Source organism: Pygocentrus nattereri, chromosome 9, assembly GCF_015220715.1.
Source record: "Pygocentrus nattereri isolate fPygNat1 chromosome 9, fPygNat1.pri, whole genome shotgun sequence".
Classification (NCBI taxonomy): domain Eukaryota; kingdom Metazoa; phylum Chordata; class Actinopteri; order Characiformes; family Serrasalmidae; genus Pygocentrus; species Pygocentrus nattereri.
In genome coordinates this window covers 43,230,736-43,249,205 of record NC_051219.1, presented here as the reverse complement: position 1 = coordinate 43,249,205, position 18,470 = coordinate 43,230,736, and the positions used below count along the sequence as shown (strand labels likewise).

General features: G+C 41.8%; 1 protein-coding gene across 5 annotated transcripts in view; it reads right to left on the bottom strand.

Annotated features, from left to right (window-relative positions):
• Window positions 1–18,470, bottom strand: part of sulf2b (sulfatase 2b) — a 279,026-nt gene that overhangs the window by 13,445 nt on the left and 247,111 nt on the right. For all 5 annotated transcript variants that reach the window (XM_017700971.2, XM_017700972.2, XM_037541208.1 and 2 more), the window contains 7 exons: window positions 17,693–17,825; window positions 9,071–9,305; window positions 6,715–6,946; window positions 5,572–5,668; window positions 3,165–3,259; window positions 900–962; window positions 56–225 (listed from right to left, as the gene is read on the bottom strand). In XM_017700971.2, coding sequence (XP_017556460.1) covers window positions 56–225; window positions 900–962; window positions 3,165–3,259; window positions 5,572–5,668; window positions 6,715–6,946; window positions 9,071–9,305; window positions 17,693–17,825 — 1,025 coding nt within the window. The remainder of the gene's footprint in view (window positions 1–55; window positions 226–899; window positions 963–3,164; window positions 3,260–5,571; window positions 5,669–6,714; window positions 6,947–9,070; window positions 9,306–17,692; window positions 17,826–18,470) is intronic.

Genomic DNA, 18,470 nt, shown 5'->3' with positions numbered 1-18,470 from the left:
ATTTATATCACAATAAAGTGCAATTTAAAGGTGCGCGGGTGTGCGTGGGCCGTACTGGTCCAGAAGGGGGCAGTCTGCCAGTGCTGGTTATCGTGTGTGAAGCAGGTGAGGCCGGGCATGCTGCAGGTGTCGTTGTTCCGGAGACGCTTCAGCAGCTTCCTCAGCTTCTTCCTGCGCTTCTGCTCCAACAGCAGCCAAGCCTTCTTGTCCTTCTCCTGGCCTTTCCTACACAGAGAGAACGGTAAAGCTTCACGCTTGGGTACGCTGTAAATACACCCGCGTCAAATGACATGCTTTGTTGATTTTCTACGGGTAAAAGAACTGAACACATCCTCCACAGAGAACAGACCTCTGCACATTTAATGCACAATAAAAAAAAATAAACACAAAATGTGGCGTGTGCAAAAGTTATGGCACATTTGATCTTTTATGGTTTATTTTTTGAACCATAAAATATATTTTAGATAGATAGATAGATAGATAGATAGATAGATAGATAGACAGACAGACAGACAGACAGACAGACAGACAGACAGACAGACAGATAGATAGATAGATAGATAGATAGACAGACAACAGATAGACAGACAGATAGAGACACACAGATAGATAGATAGATAGATAGATAGATAGACAGATAGATAGACAGATAGATAGACAGACAGACAGACAGACAGATAGACAGATAGATAGATAGATAGATAGATAGATAGATAGATAGATAGATAGATAGATAGATCATATGGCATTAATGGAAATTCTCCAGTGACAAACAAGTGTCAGGAATGTCATTTAAACACACACACACACACACACACACACACACACACACACACACACACACACACACACACACACACACACACACACACACACACACGGCCGTGTCTCTCTCTCACCTGAATGGGTGGATGCTACCTGACTTGTATTTTCTCAGCTTACTCTTGAACTTGGACTTGTAGCTGGAACAGAGGACAGAGAAATCATTACATGTCACTTCAAATTTGCGTTGTGGAAGAAAGTTCTCATCCAGTTCACCTGAAGTGAACCAGCAAAAATAACCACACCAGCTATTTACTCTGCTCTGATCTTTACTATCTTAAAGGGCTCGCTCCACTGAATTTCCTCACTTTTTGAACTAAGAGTTTAATGCAGTGTGTAAACGCTGCTACTGCTACACTGCTTGACTCAAGACATGCTGATCAGATATGGTTCTAGTCCATAAATGGAAACTAAGCTGCAAAAACAGCCTGTTTTGAATTGGTTCCATGCACTGTTTCAAAAACCAACATATTTGATGGACCTATTCTTTTTTCCCTTTTTTGTTTTTTAATATTTTATACTAACGCTGTTTGCTGTCCGGTGTGGTCCAGAGGAGGATGGGTTCCCTTTTTGAGTCTTGGTTCCTCTCAATGTTTCTTCCTCTTGCTTTTATAGAGTTTCTCCATGCCACTGTCACCATTAGCAACACTCATGGGGGCTCAGACCCAGATTTTTCTGTAAAGCTGCTTTGTGACGACACCTTTGTGATAAAGCACTATATAAACTTTGACCGTAAAAGGTATAAGGAGTGTTTTAGTCAGGACAGAGGACAGAGCTCATTTCCGTATCAGTCTTAAAGACAGTAACAAAACCATCCTGTTTAATTCTAATGGATAAAGAGAGGTCAGAAAATGATCATGTAAAAATGAATTGGCACATATTGGCACAGTAGGCCTCAGGCAGAAAAATCCAGGGTGATTTCAAAGTGATTAATTCCACGTGTACATCATTCCAGATCAGTGCAGTGAGCTGTAAACGTTTTAAATGAGCATAAAGTTTATTATGTAGCTCTACAAGGTCTCAGCCTGAACCTCCTCCAGCTGTACGACGACATCAACACCACAGTCAATCTCATCCCAGACTGGACTGAGCGTGTCGGGCGTCGCTGCTCTCACGGCTCTTTCAGTGGGATTTCGGAGATCATCCAGTGCTGTGGAACCAGCGCCGAACGCTCTGAGCTGCTGGAGCTTCACTGCTGATGAAAATCAGGCTGCTCAGCTCTGACGGATTCACTCTTATTGACGTGGAGAACGCAGAACACTCTGCTCAGGGGTCTCAGCTCCTCTCAGACTGAAGGAGCCTGTTTGTTGTTGCATGAAAAGAAATGAAGCGGCAAAAATATATTCTTTTTTCATAAACTACTGTTTGGAAAAGCAACAAATTGCATCTTTTTTCTTTTAATTTTTTTTTCTTGAACCACATTCTCCTGAAAAATGATGCTAACCTGTCACTGGAGTGGAACCCTCGAGGGTAGATCTTCAGATCTTTAGTAGGAGAACATAACGGACCATATTCCAGTTATAGTTTTTAAGCCGCACTGATTTCATACAAACTTTCCAAGCTTTTTGTTTTATTCTCCTTTTATATTTTCTAGGTTATGAAAAGATATAAATGTGTCTATTTCTTGGGGAAAATGAATATTGTGTAGCTGTAAGGGGGAGCGAGGAGGCGGACACATATGCGGAGATAAGCGACTTTTATTATGGGCAATTCCAGGGTTATAGTCTAAACGGTCCAGGGTCATAGAGCCAACACGGACTGATCGGGGGGGCAGACATGACCGACAAACCAGAATCAAACATACAAACAGTACAACCAGAACAAAGACCAGCAACCAGACAGGGGAAAACACAGGGCTTAAATACATGAGGGTAAACGAGGGACAGGTGGAAACACAGGTGGAGACAATCAGGGGTGGAGTCACGAAACAAGGGGCCGGACTAACAACCAAAACCAACACACAAGGAAGATCAAAAGTAAACAAAAAGCACATGGCCCGGATTGGGAGGGGCCAATCGTGACAATAGCCTTTTGACATTTTTCAGTTTTTGACATAATTTGAAAGTGTCTGTTATTCTTTATATTGTTTGTAAATTTGGTGATGAGAGGCCTAAAAGAAATGACCCAAAATGACCTGGGAAAAATTCTGGTTCCATTGACTTCCATTGAAAGTGAAGTATGTTTTTTCCTTCTCCTGTAAAGTTACGATTTTGGAGATACAAGGTTTTCTGCCGACAGCAGCTACACACATTTACAGTACACAACCAGACCTTCAGAGCACTGATGTCCTTCTGTGGTACCGAGCTAAATAAAAAAGCATGACTGACCGCAGTCGCACTTACATGTATTTGTTGCAGTCACACTCCTCAGGCCGCACTTTCTTCAGGTGGCCTCTGACCTCTCTCAGATTCTTAATCTTCGTCTGTAGTGTCTCGATCTGGGGGGGGTGGGGAGTTGGGGGATTGGGGGGGGGGGTGATACAGGATACAGACTTTATTATTAAGTGAGTGGGTGACCTGATTGATCAAACGACTCCAAACAACGGTGTCAGCTGTCGCAAAGTGAAAAATGACCGTCCAAAATATAAAATTTCTTTGTTTACTTTGTTTAGAAATGTCAGATCGCAATACACAGAACACACGCAATCGCACACATACGGATGCACAAACACGTCCATGCTACTTTACTAACACACAAAAGGAACAAACACTATCCAATTTGTCAACGGTCATTTTTTAAAGTGAACTAAAGGTTAACTGTTTCTGCAATGTTACAAAAACCAACACTGATATATTTGCATATATTTTATTCTAACGCTGTTTGCTGTCTGGTGTGGTCCTGACGAGGATGCGTTCCCCTTTAGGGTCTTGGTTCCTCTCAATGTTCAGAGTTTCTCCTTGCTGCTGTCGCCACTGGTGACGCTCATGGGGGCTCAGACCTGGATTTTTCTGTAAAGCTGCTTTGTGACATCACCTGTTGTGAAAAGCCCTATATAAAAAAAACTTGACTCTTCAGTCTATGGTGGTTCAGCTCTGCCCATTCCTGTTAAAGTTACAAGGAGTGTTTTAGTCTGAATAAGGCACAAAACAATCAGGACAGAGCTCATTTACATACACTATATCTTCAAAAGTATTCGCTCGTCTGGCTTCACACGCATATGAACTTGAGTGACATCCCATTCTTAATCCATAGGGTTTAATATGATGTCGGCCCACCCTTTGCAGCTATAACAGCTTCAACTCTTCTGGGAAGGCTTTCCACAAGGGTTAGGAGGACGAGAAGGCCTGGCTCACAGTCTCCACTCTAATTCATCCCAAAGGTGTTCTATGGGGTTGAGGTCAGGACTCTGTGCAGGCCAGTCAAGTTCTTCCACACCAAACTGGCTCATCCGTGTCTTTATGGACCTGCTTTGTGCACTGGTGCTCAGTCATGTTGGAACAGGAAGGGGCCGTCCCCAAACTGTTCCCACAAAATTGGGAGCAAGAAATTGTCCAAAATCTCTTGGTGCTGAAGCTTTAAGAGTTCCTTTCACTGGAACTAAGGGGCCAAGCCCAACTCCTGAAAAACAACCCCACACCATGATCCCCCCTCCACCAAACTTTACACTGGGCGCAATGCAGTCAGGCAAGTACCGTCTCCTGGCAACCGCCAAACCCAGACTCGTCCATCGGATTTCCAGATGGAGAAGTGTGATTGTCACTCCAGAGAACACATCTCCACTGCTCTAGAGTCCAGTGGCGGCAATTTACGCCACTGCATTCCACGCTTTGCATTGCACTTGGTGATGTAAGGCTTGGATGCAGCTGCTCGGTCTTGGAAACCCATTCCATGAAGCTCTCTACGCTGTTCTTGAGCTGATCTGAAGGCCACATGAAGTTTGGAGGTCTGTAGTGATTGACTCTGCAGAAAGTCGATGACCTCTGCGCACTATGCCCCTCAGCATCCGCTGACCCCGCTCTGTCGTTTTACGTGGCCGACCACTTCGTGGCTGAGTTGCTGTCGTTCCCAATCGCTTCCACTTTGTTATAATCCCACTGACAGTGGACTGTGGAATATTTAGTAGTGAGGAAATTTCACGACTGGACTTGCTGCACAGGTGGCGTCCGATCACGGTACCACGCTGGAATTCACTGAGCTCCTGAGAGCGACCCATTCTTTCACTAATGTCTGTAGAAGCAGTCTGCAGGCCTAGGGGCTTGGCTTTATACACCTCTGACCATGGAAGTGATTGGAACACCTCAATGATTTAGATGGGTGAGGGAATACTTTTGGAAATATAGTGGATGTCCGTCGTAAAGACAGTAATAACATCATGCTGTTTAATTCTAATGGACTGGAGGTTGGAAAATTATCATGTAAAAATGAATTGGCACATATGTCATAAGTAGGACGCAGGGAGAAAAATACAGGGTCACTCAAGAAGATTCATCTATGTTAACGTTCAAGTTGAGCTAATGAGCTAATGGGCAGTGGGGCTGTTGCTTAGAGAGATTATTAACGGATGAATCTTCTCATTATTTTGACTCGTAATCACACAATCTGCTTTTTTTTTTCTTAAAAGCTTTTTTAAGACACTAAGACAAACTCTGCACAGCCCGTCAGGGATTCTAAACAGCTGAACTGGAAACTTAATAAACTTAAATAAATAAATAAAGCTGTATTATCAAATCATCTTCATGAAACGACCAGGTGTAAACGGGGTCTGTGTGTATGTGTGAATGTGTGTAATGTGTACAGTGTGCAGCCCACCTCATGGTCGATGTGGAGTTTATGGTCCTTCCATGCCTGCAGTGACTTGTACAGGCCGAGATCACACTTTACTGTGTCATTGGCCAAAATAGAACACCTGAAAATAAAGGGGCATCATGGAGTTACGCACAGTCACGGGTCAGCGTTATAAACGAGACTGTAGGCTGTGGCTCAGTCTAACTCTCCTCCTCTGTCTCCGCTCAATCTTACAAGAGACCAGAGCTGTTTACACATAAAGGCTTTCATGGTTTCAAACTAAAAGTCAAGCATCACTTCCCATCCATGGAATGAAAAAAAGGAAGAAAGAAGGAAAGGAAGTAAGAAAAGAAAGAAAGAGGGAAAGAAAGTAAGAAGAGGAAGAAAGAAGGAAAGGAAGTAAGAAAAGAAAGAAAGAGGGAAAGAAAGTAAGAAGAGGAAGAAAGAAGAAAAGAAAATAAGAAAAGAAAGGGAAAGAAAGTAAGAAAAGGAAGAAAGAGGGAAAGAAAGTAAGAAGAGGAAGAAAGAAGGAAAGGAAGTAAGAAGAGGAAGAAAGAGGGAAAGAAAGTAAGAAGAAAGAAAGAGGAAAAGAAAATAAGAAAAGAAAGAAAGAGGGAAAGAAAGTAAGAAGAAAGAAAGAGGGAAAGAAAGTAAGAAGAGGAAGAAAGAGGGAAAGAAAGTAAGAAGAAAGAAAGAGGGAAAGAAAGTAAGAAGAGGAAGAAAGAGGGAAAGAAAGTAAGAAGAAAGAAAGAGGGAAAGAAAGTAAGAAGAAAGAAAGAGGGAAAGAAAGTAAGAAGAAAGAGGGAAAGAAAGTAAGAAGAGGAAGAAAGAGGGAAAGAAAGTAAGAAGAAAGAAAGAGGGAAAGAAAGTAAGAAGAGGAAGAAAGAGGGAAAGAAAGTAAGAAGAAAGAAAGAGGGAAAGAAAGTAAGAAGAAAGAAAGAGGGAAAGAAAGTAAGAAGAGGAAGAAAGAGGGAAAGAAAGTAAGAAGAAAGAAAGAGGGAAAGAAAGTAAGAAGAGGAAGAAAGAAAGAGAGAAAGAAAGAAAGGAAGGAAGGAAGGAAGGAAGGAAGGAAGGTAGGAATGAAGAAAGAAGCAAAAAGAAATAAAGAAAGGCAGAATAAAGGAAAAAATAAAGGGAGGGAGACACATCCTCACACATCCTCCTCACCTGTGCGTGACTTTAATAGACGAAGGCACCAGGCTGTTGCTGGTTTGCGGCTCCGCTGTGGTTGGCCCCATCCCGCTGAAGCCCTCCTCCTCCTGCTGCCCAGGGCTCAGGGTGCTCCCGTTGACCGGCCGGTAGCCTGTGTCCAGATCCACTGCATACAGATCTCCTCCCATCTCCATAGAGACGGCGCGAGCGTAGCGGTTCCTGGAGTAGCTCTTCAGTGCCTTCAGCTCTGTTAAACACACAGGAGAGCGTGATATCACAGTCCCTCCACTAGAGGGCAGTAGAGTAGTAGTGAAATGGTTAGTGTGAGTGTGGAGAATCTCATATATATATATACACACACACACACACACACACACACACACACACACACACACACACACACACACATATGTATAGATAAATCATGTATATCACTGTTGTTGGAACAAAACCTTGTATCTCCAATTTTGTCATTTTTCTCTTGTTTTATATTTTGGAAGCACCTGTTGTTCTTTACATTGTGTGTAAATTTCATGATGAACGGATCAAAAGAAACGACCCAAAATGACTTGGAAAGACGTCTGGTTCCATTGACTTACATTAAGAGAAAAGTAGGTTTTTTCCGTCTCCTGTAAAGTTAACGTTTTTGGAGATATGAGGTTTCGACATCAGCAATAATACATCAATCATAAACTGGTTCAAAGTCAAAGTTCAAAAACACATACCAGACGCCTCAACCCTGAAATCAACCCATGATGACCCGACCCATGAAAATGTGGAATATAAATTTTTAAAAGCCTTTTTTTTAAAGAATAATAATATATTATATGACCTTATATCATCTTATATTGTTCATATAATATTATATTATATTATATTAATATAAAAGCTCTAACATTTACATTATTAGTTACTTTCTTTAGTCCCTACTCTGCTTTTTAATTGAGTTTTCTTCGGAAGTAAACACAGTCTCGAAATTCGGTCATGGTGCCTATTTTTAAAAGAAAAGAAAATAAACTAACAAGCAGATTTTGTGTTGAACTTAATAGACAAATGCAAAAGCTTCAGTCAGGAATTATTGTAACGCTGCTTTCGCATCATGACAGTTGACAGGCGGTTGGAAAATGGACGTTTTTCAATGAAACCATGATGGAAAATTCTGCCTTCGCCAGTGAAGACAGAAGCTGTGTACTGTGGTCTGGTCTGGTCTGAGTTTATACTGGACTTGTCCAGAAACTGAGCAGGACAGTGAGTGTAAAACTGCCAGTATTACTACTATACACTTCTTAATACACTATTTCAAGCAGTATAAACCCTGTAGTTTTATCACGGTTAATACAGTGGCTCTCAAACTGGTCCTTGGGGACCCCCAGCTGGTTCGTATTTTGCTCTGTCTGTATGGGTCTGTTCACACCTTGCCTTGATGTGTTTTTGGTAATTAAATCATATTTGCAGTGGTGGACAGTACCTGAGTAACTGAGTAAATGTAATTAGTTTCTGTACTTTAGTATTTTTGGTGTATCTGTACTGAAGTTTCTCCATTCTGGACTTTTTCCTTTCCCTCCACTACATTTCAGAGTCTAATATCCGACTTTTTACTCCTACATTTTGAGAAATCTGTCGCTCCTTTTGGTTTCTGTGTGTATAAAAACGTAACATGTCAAAACGAAAGAAGCGCAAAGCCAGAGCACCAATCAGGGCCCAGCGGTCACTTTGTTTAGAGCTGGTTTTGACCTGTTGGTCATACCGACCCAGTGCAGCACGCGGTTCAACGTCAGCGCAGCAGCGTAAAACTTTGGGAGAGTCTGTTCAACATAAATGATGAACTAACCCAACTTTGTGTAAATAGAGCTCAATATAGAAATATGTCCACATATGCAGTCGAGACTGACGCGGCTTTTTTCTGAATTTCTACAAACACCATTTCATTTTATAGTAAATGAGTTTGGGCTGGTTTATGTTTATGAACAGACGCCTACAGATCAACATAGTAAAGGAGCTCATCTGTGATCCTGAGTTTAAAGCCAGTTTTTATTCAACTTAAACTTGGAACTAAGTTGTAAATAAATCTGAAACTGAAACTGAGAATGATCCACCACCCAAATAGTACCTGCTCTGTGAGGGTCCATGGGGGTCCTGACCACTGAAGAACAGGGTAACAGAGTATCAGAGAAACAGATGGACTACAGTCTGTAACTGTAGAACTACAAAGTGCAGCTATACAGTAAGTGGAGCTGATAAGATGGACAGTGAGCGTAGAAACGAGGAGGTGGTCATGATGTTATTCTTACAGTACTGTATGTACTATTATATACTGTTGTATATATATAAAACAGGAACATATATAAGAGTATGTTTGTTTTCTACATACTCTTCTTGGACAGCAGTTTCTTCTTCTTCAGGGCACTCAGTCTGTAGTTTCCAAAGTCATCACAGTTGCAGTCGTCAGGTTCAGCATCGGCATTAGCATTGGTGTCAGGGCTATGCTGGTATAGCTGGGACTTGACACTGGACATTGGCTGCTTCCTCACTGTAGACAGGCTGGCCATGCCTTTACATTTATACAGCCTCAGCTTCCCAGTGGAGTCCTCCACACACTGCCACTTCTACAGAGAGAGACAGAGAGAGACAGAGAGATTTAAGGAAAGCTGTGAAGACGGGATATTCACACACAGATCACTTAGCTTGCTTACACAGGCACACATCAGTAGACTTCACTCTCTCTCTCTGTTATTTTTAGCAAACCCAAAAGCATGGAAAGCACAAAAGGAAGAACATGTGCAAATACCCTCATAAACAGGACGCCACAGTCACAAACTCAGATACACACATGTACATTACAGCACCAGAGCCAGTGAACTCCTTTCATCTATTTAATTCCAGTCAAAACAAACCGAGCTTTTCACTTTTCAGGGGCAGGACAAAAGCAAAACACATGGGTAAAACTATATTTGGAGCGGTGACTTGCAGAAGATTAACAAATTCTTAATAGATTATCAATAAGACATCAATAACATATCAGTGAAGTCGCAGTAGTGAATCTGAATACACTGAAGTTAATATCTTGTAGATGTTCTGTTGATACATTACTCACATTAACTGGATGTTTTGTCAATCTGTTACTTCCATTACGCAAAACCTAAACCTAACCCTGGCCCTAATCCTAACCCTAACCTTAACCTCAACCCAAAACCTCACCCTGGCCCTAATCCTAACCTTAACCTCAACTCAAAACCTAATCCTAACCCTCACCCTGGCCCTAATCCTAACCTTCAACCCTCAACCCAAAACCTAACTCTAACTCAAACTAAACCTAATCCTAACCTAAACCTCAAACCAAAACCTAATCCTAAACTAAACCTCAAACCAAAACCTAATCCTAACCCTCAACCCAAAACCTAACCCTAACTCAAACCAAACCTAATTTTAACCTAAACCTCAAACCAAAACCTAATCCTAACCTTAACCTCAACCCAAAACCTAATCCTAACCTTAACCTCAACCCAAACCTAATCCTAACCTTAACCTCAACCCAAAACCTAATCCTAACCTTAACCTCAACCCAAACCTAATCCTAACCTTAACCTCAACCCAAACCTAATCCTAACCCTCACTCTAGCCCTAATCCTAACCCTGAGTGGTCTTCTCCCGGCGGAAGGATGGACAGAACCCCCTGTGGATGTTTTCAGATCTGAAGCAGTTTGATTGCTTATCTGATGGGGCAGTTTTGGGGTCGACCAGCTCTTCCACTGTTCCTTGGACTCTTGGAAACTCCTGTTTCTTTTTTCCCTTGATTTCCTGCTTCCTTACGCGAGTGGATTATCTTTTATCCAATCTCCTCTGGATTATCTCTGGAAAAATGTATGAGGGCCATCGTAACTGGAAATAGCTGCTAATTACAGAAAGGTGGTCCCTGATTTTGCACAGTTCTTTATAATTACATACCATCATTTTTTCTGGTTCATGTCTATTTGCTCTGAATCTTTTGTCGCTAATGATCCATGTTTATCTCACACCTCTAAAACACACGCAGAGGTGAAAACGCGCATGCCTGCACGCGGTTGTGTGCGTTTGTGTGTGTGTGTGTGTGTTTTGTGTCGATTAAGTGGTGAGAATTACCTCCCTGCTCCCTGCCTGCTCTCTTTGTCATCTGTAATTACCATGCGATGCCAATTCCTCCTCGTTAAAAGCCTTGTTAATGAAGAGCTCCGGTTGCGCTCTCTTCATCTGACACACTGCGCTCGGGCGCTGTCGGGTCATTAAGAGCGAGACGATGCTATAAAAACACAACTGCAGCAACTGCTTAGCACCAGAAAGCCAAGAAAAGTAGGAGTGGTCTGAAAAAGGGGGCTGTGATACAGGACGAGTGTATTAGATTTGGAATCCTTCAACTAGACAATTAGAGGAGCAACCTGCTGTTTCTGATCAATACTTAATAATAATAACAACGATGATTTGCTATAAAGCTGTAGGGAGTGGTGGGAGGTTTGTTGCCCACTTCAAATTCATATACACTATATTTTCATAAGTATTCGGTCGTCTGGTTTCACACGCATATGAACTTGAGTGTCATCCCATTCTTAATCTATAGGGTTTAATATGATGTCGGCCCACCCTTTGCAGCTATAACAGCTTCAACTCTTCTGGGAAGCCTTTCCACAAGGGTTAGGAGTGTGTTTATGGGAATTTTTCACCGTTCTTCCAGAAGTGCATTTGTGAGGTCAGACACTGATGCAGGACGAGAAGGCCTGGCTCACAGTCTCCGCTCTAATTCATCTCAAAGGTGTTCTATAGGGTTGAGGTCAGGACTGTAGGACAGTCAAGTTCTTCCACACCAAACTGGCTCATCCACGTCTTTATGGACCTGCTTTGTGCACTGGTGCGCAGTCATGTTGGATCAGGAAGGGGCCGTCCCCAAACTGTTCCCACAAACTTGGGAGCATGAAATTGTCCAAAATCTCTTGGTGCTGAAGCTTTAAGAGTTCCTTTCACTGGATCTAAGGGGCCGAGCCCAACTCTTTATGCACTGTTCTTGAGCTGATCTGAAGGCCACATGAAGTTTGGAGGTCTGTAGTGATTGACTCTGCAAAATTGTATGTTGTTATAATCCCACTGACAGTTGACTGTGGAATATTTAGTAGTGAGGAAATTTCACGACTGGACTTGCTGCACAGGTGGCGTCCGATCACGGTACCACGCTGGAATTCACTGAGCTCCTGAGAGCGACCCATTCTTTCACTAATGTCTGTAGAAGCAGTCTGCAGGCCGAGGGGCTCGGCTTTATACACCTGTGGCCATGGAAGTGACTGGAACACCTGAATTTAATGATTTGGATGAGTGACTGAATAGTTCTGGAAATATAGTGTACATTTGTATACACAGCATATAATATTCTGCAGCTTTAATTGCTCTGTTTACCCTTTAATCACAAACAAATGTATTTTTCTATTCTGGTTATTAGTGTAAATTATCAAAAAAGGATTTTTCTTCATAAAAAAATAAATTAAAATTAAAATAAAATAATTTTTATAGAGATTTCAAAGTCCCACCGTGAGAGATGGCACCGTGAGCGTGAGAAAGGCATTGTAAAAATAAAAAGAATCATCTTAATTATTAATAATATAAACAGTATATGCTGTTTTCAATGTTGTTCCCTTCAGCCTGGATTATTAGTGATAATTGGCTGCACATCGCATAATTCAACGCTTATTCATAAATGAAAACAATTTAATTACTATGAAACAGATACTGAAATTCATCAGCGGTCACCTAGGCATGTGCCGGTATAAAAAAATATACATTTATTGTGGTTTATAATATTATCAGGATATTGCCTTTTTGAAATAATTTTAAAAATATGTTTTTAATGTTATAATCATATATTCTGAATGTATTTTTATGTGTTTGCAATATTTACAGTATAACATCTATTAAGCATAAAAACAAAAAACATTGCTTGTTAACACAAATATCTAATCAGCCAATCACACGGCTGCAACTCAATGCATTGCGGCCTGTAGAGGTGGTCAAGACAACCTGCTGAAGTGCAGACCGAGCATCAGAACGGGGAAGAAAGGGGATTTAAGGGACTTTGAACGTGGCGTGGTTGTTGGAGCCAGACGGGCTGGTCTGAGTATTTCAGAAACTGCTGATCTGCTGGGATTTTCACACTCAACCATCTCTAGGGTTTACAGAGAATGGTCCGAGAAAGAGGAAATATCCAGTGAGCGGTCAGTTGTGTGGACGAAAATGCCTTGTTGATGTGAGAGGTCAGAGGAGAACGGGCAGACTGGTTCCAGATGATAGAAAGGCAACAGGAACTCAAATAACCAACCAGAATCTCTGAGGAACGTTTCCAACACCTTGTTGAAAGTCTGCCACGAAGAATTAAAGCAGTTCTGAAGGCAAAAGGGGGTCCAACCTTTTACTAGCCTTTAACTAGTGTACCTAATAAAGTGTCTGGTGAGTGTATTACGCTGTATCATATAGTCATTATAATGAACAGGCCGTATCACTCACTATATACCAGTGCTTAAAGGGAAAACTTTTAATGCTAATTTCAGCTAGCAGGGAAATGAGATTCTCCATTATATGATAGCATCAAGCTAACTACGTGATTTCCACACTGGGCTTAGTATTAATACGTTCAAGTCTACACACAGAGAGCAGACAAACGGAGCTTGTAACAAACATTTTTACTTTGTATACTGATATACAGATAGATATACTGTACAATGTTTGTATATTGCATTTAATACTTGAGAGGCACCAAGAGCTGGAGCCAAATTCCTTGCGCGTGTCAACATGTCAGTAAATCTGATTCGGCTATACTGTGAAGGAATCATGCAATAAATTTATTAACGTAGTGTGGGATTCGTTTAAGCTCATTAGGTCAAACATTAGAAAGGAGGAGAGCGGTCACTGGTCGAAATATGAATGGGAAAGCTTGAAATGATTGGCGAAATATGGCAAAGAAAGTCGCACCTTTCAGGAAAACAAGCCAATCAGCTTCTCTCTACAGGCTCACACATGCACCTATTACAGTTTATGAATATAGACTCTGTGTGTGTGTGTGTGTGTGTGTGTGTGTGTGTGTGTGTGTGTGTATAAGCAGTCCACACTGAGGGAGAGCTAGTACAGCAAGGTTGAATGATACTGGAAAAAAGGAAAAATGCTATATTTTATTTATTTTCTGTGATAAACTTTGTGGTATCAAAAAAAAATAAAAATACAAAAAACATACAATTAAAGGGGAATTAAGGCAGCTGTTCATCTGACAATACAGTTAATGTGTTACGAGGGAAAGCTGGTCCAGCTGGGTCGAATGATAATAGGAAAAACATACATTAGAGACAGTACTACAGCTTTTAGGGGTAGACCTGCTTCTACTGCAGCTGAAAAACATCCAGTGAACATTTACAGGCTTGAGACTTGCTTCAGGTAGATGTCTGGAGGCCTGCAACTGAGGCTACCTTCACATTACCAGGTTGAAGTTGCACAAATCCAATGTTTTGCCCTAATGTGACTCAGATCTGGTGTTTTCAAAATCAGCTTGCTGGTTTTGAGTGGGAAAAGCCCCCCACTTTGTGGAGATCTGTGCAAGTGCAATGGCTGGAACAACCTGTGCATTATTGAGCCAGTTTTTTGGCAGATTTTATTAGTGGTTTCAAGTATGTTTCTGAAACAGTAATTTGACCTTCAGTTTTGGGTTTTTGGTCTACCCCCCATTCAAAGTCAAAGGAGCCTGGACTTACATCCCTGGAAATAACTGCCCAGCGGCGTTGCCAAGTGAAGACACTCCTCTAAGGACTTTGGCTCAAAGGAAACATTGTATCATGTGGGAGTTTGTGAAAGCAGAGCTGCTCTGCATGTCTAAGAAATCTCAGGTGAAACTGCCGTCTGTTTAACCACAACGCAAAGCCTCCACGACAACATTGTATTAAGTGATCAAATACCGATCACCCACCTTTCAATATTTGAGGACATATGAAATATACTCAAAGATTTTTACAGATATAAAAACTTTACCAATATAAAAATGGCATATATTATGCTGTATCATACACTCATTATAATGAGCCATATCACTCACTACATAGCATCTCATTAGCACTGACCAGCCCAGTCGGCTGAAGGTATCGCTTAAAAAGCTGTTTAAAAGCTGTATATCAGAGGTCACTAAGAGGCGGACTGCGGTCCGAGTCCAGACCCAGATGCTGTCCTATGAGGACCTGGACCTACAACTGATAAACTATGGAAATTTATTTATTGTCCTATTTTAATCTGAATAACTTTTCTGGCCTTTACGAGAGCTTTAGCACCCGGGAGACTTGCAGACCAATCACATGCGTTGTAAATATCACACGTGACACTGCTCAGCCAATCAGATCTGTGCATTATGATGAGCATCGAGACTATGAGTGAGTGACGCCACACAGGGGAGGGATGAGGCGAGAAACAGCAGTCAGAGAAGAAAGTGAGTCAGAGGGAAATTATTCCACATGGCGTGATCTAAAAAGAGAAAACTGACCATAAATGTTGTTGAAATATTATTGAATTATACTTTACTAGATTTGATATTCTGTTGTCGACTGAATTAGATGCTGAAATTCCTACTCGGCTGCTTCAGCAAACAGTATATGGCGCTGAATCATGATGCAACTTAGACATTATGATGTTCTGGACCTTCGCTTGAGGAACTTTTCTCTAAATGGACCTTACTGAACTTTAATTTAATGCCCCTGCTGTGGGCTTTCAGTCTGCACTACTACCAATGATGCGAAGGGTCATACTAAGATTACTGACAGTAAACAGCCCTAAAACAAAGGCAAATCAACACTGTTAAGCTCAAATTAAGAATGAAGAGCTGCATTAGCGAAGTAACTGTTGATCTCAAATTAGGAATGAAGAAGTGCATTAACACTCAACATAACTTCGTTCTAAAAGAAGAATGAAGCACTGCATGATTTGCCCTCAATTTAATCTAATTTAAAACACTTTACGGAGGAGAAAGTACTGGCTACAATGCTTTCAAGCACGCTGATGTGCCACTGAACAGAACCTTAGGCCTTATCTACTTTACATGTGTCTCTGTTACCTTTTGAGCTAAACCTAACAAATTCAGAAACTCGAGTTTGATGGCTAGAGCTGCCTTAAAGTTTATGGAGGTGCACAACAATATCACATCGACAGATAAGTATGAAATTAGCATTTGTATTGGCTTAAAATAAAATCTCCAGAACTGCCTGAATTTGATGTGTTTGTCTATATTTATTCTGAAAGAAAGGCGGCTAGCAGTGCCAGCAGAAACGGAAATGGAATTGGTGATTACAGGCCCAGGGCGTTCATCCTGGTGCATTCTTATTAATACACGCATCTTTCATAAAAAGGGGAAGACTGATAGAGAAAGGAAACTGATAGAGAGGGAAAATGGATTTATGTAAGCTGAAATCTGCATAAGAAAGGAAGGCATGTGTTTGATCAGAGGAGGCGGACGGGTGGAGACAAGGCCAGTCTGACGGAGGATGGCAAAGATAAGAAGAGGAGAGGATGAGGAGGAGGGAGGAGGAGGAAGAACATGTGATTTATTGCTTGGGAGATGGAACTCTCTGGAGGATGAGAGCGGTCAACTCGCTGACAGAGAGAGAAAGAAAAAGCTGAAGTCTCAGGTGCGTTTGATCTGACAGCTTAGAGCTGTCTACCACTGAGCCTTCATTAGCTATCAGTGTGTGTGTGTGTGTGTGTGTGTGTGTGTGTGTGAGTGTGAGTGTGAGTGTGAGTGTGTGTGAGAGAGTGTGTGGGAGTAAGGAAAAAAGAAAGAGATCTCTCTGTAGGTCATCCTATCGGTGCCTTCTCTCTACAGACTCACACATGCACCTATTACAGTTTATAAATATAGCCTGTGCGTGTGTGTGTGTGTGTGTGTGTGTGTGTGTGTGTGTGTGTGTGTGTGTTTGTATAAGCAGTCCACATAGAGGGAAAGCTGGTAAAGCTGGGTTGAATGATAATAGGAAAAACATACATTGTACTACAGCTTGTTTTAGGGGTAGACCTGCTTCTACTAGTGATCATTTACAGGCTTGAGACTTGCTTCAGGTAGATGTCTGGAGGCCTGCAACTGAGGCTACGTTCACATTACCAGGTTGAAGTGGCACAAATCCGATTTTCTGCTCTAACGTGACTCAGATCTGGTGTTTTCAGGGCTGTGTGGACACAAATCTGATCCTTTCAAAACAGACCTGAGCCATTTACATTTATGGCATTTGGCTGACGCTCTTATCCAGAGCGACTTACAATTTCATCATTTTTGATCAATTTGATCAAGGAGTCTTGCCCAAGGACTCTTATTGGTATAGTGTAGGGTGTTTGCCCAGGTGGGGATTGAACCCCAGTCTACAGTGTAGAAGGCAGAGGTGTTAACCACTACACTATCCCAGCAACTTTCATATGTGGTCCTAGATCGGATACGTGTCCGATTCGTGGCCATGTGACCTTAACGTGACCCTCAGATCGGGATTCATGTGCTTTTTCTCCACTACGCGTCTGTCAACATTACCATGGCAGCAGCGCCAAACAGAAGTTAAAGCCTGTAAACGGTGGAAAAGCAGCTCATCTCGCCTTTTCCTCCTCCGTCTGGCTCTAATAATGAAGCTGAGAGCTGATCAGAGTTAATGATCTTCTCAGCGAAGCTCGTTCTGCTCGTTAGTTTGTGCTGATGATGCGGTGATTCAGTCACGTGACGTTACTGAGCAGGAGGAGCTCATGAGGGTCAGTTCAGGCCGGTTCATCACATTAATGACTGATTTGAGTCACTGACCTAAACGAGTCTGAACCGTCGAGTCAGAGAGATCGGATTTGAGTAAAATATCGGATTTGAGCAGCAAGGCTTATAATGTGAATGTAGCTTATAAGGAATATTTCTATTATTCACCCTCGTCTAATTTTGCTTGTTCACTCTAATCATATCACTGTATGCATGCGTGTGTGCGCACACCTGTCCGATCTGCTCGCAGGGTGTTTGGTATTCTGCACGCTGGCACAGGTCTTTGACTCGCTGGTACTTGGGAAGGTAATTTTCCTCCTGAGCCACTTCCTTCCCATCATGCACCACTTTGTGAAGTAGTTTCCTACCAAAAAGCAGGAACAGAAAGAACTCTCCATTAATGACCACAGAGCGCCGATGTCACGAGTCATTCTGTAGTCGGCTTCATGCAAGGAACAGGGCTTATACTTCACTAAAGCTATTACTGGCATTAATAAAATAAAAAAAAAGTTAAAAATTAGTAAATCAATTATATACTGTCCACTGCAAATCTAAGACGTAATAGAATTACTGAGAAAAACATCAGATTTGGCTTTTTCATTGCATTCGTGAGCGTTTAGAAGTGGAACTGTGTTTGACTGTTCTTATTCCACCCTTATTGAATACCTGCCTTCACAGCATTCATCATAATGCACTCTCAGAAAAACAGGTACGGCACTGTCACTGGGGCAGTACCCTTTCTGTCACTGTGGTGGAACCCCCGGGGGTACATCCCAGTGCCTTTAGTCAGGGAACATAACTGAGCCATAATCACACACCCCACCTCGCCTCCAGGCTTTTATTCTACTGTTCTGTTTTAAAACATTTAGTTATGAAAATGTACAAGTATCTACTCTTCCACTAGGAAAAACTTATTTAAAGTACACAGTTGGACCTTAAAACCACTGTTACACCTCTGAGGGTGCACTTACGTTGTTTGTACCTTGATGAACGAATCATGTACCTGCAT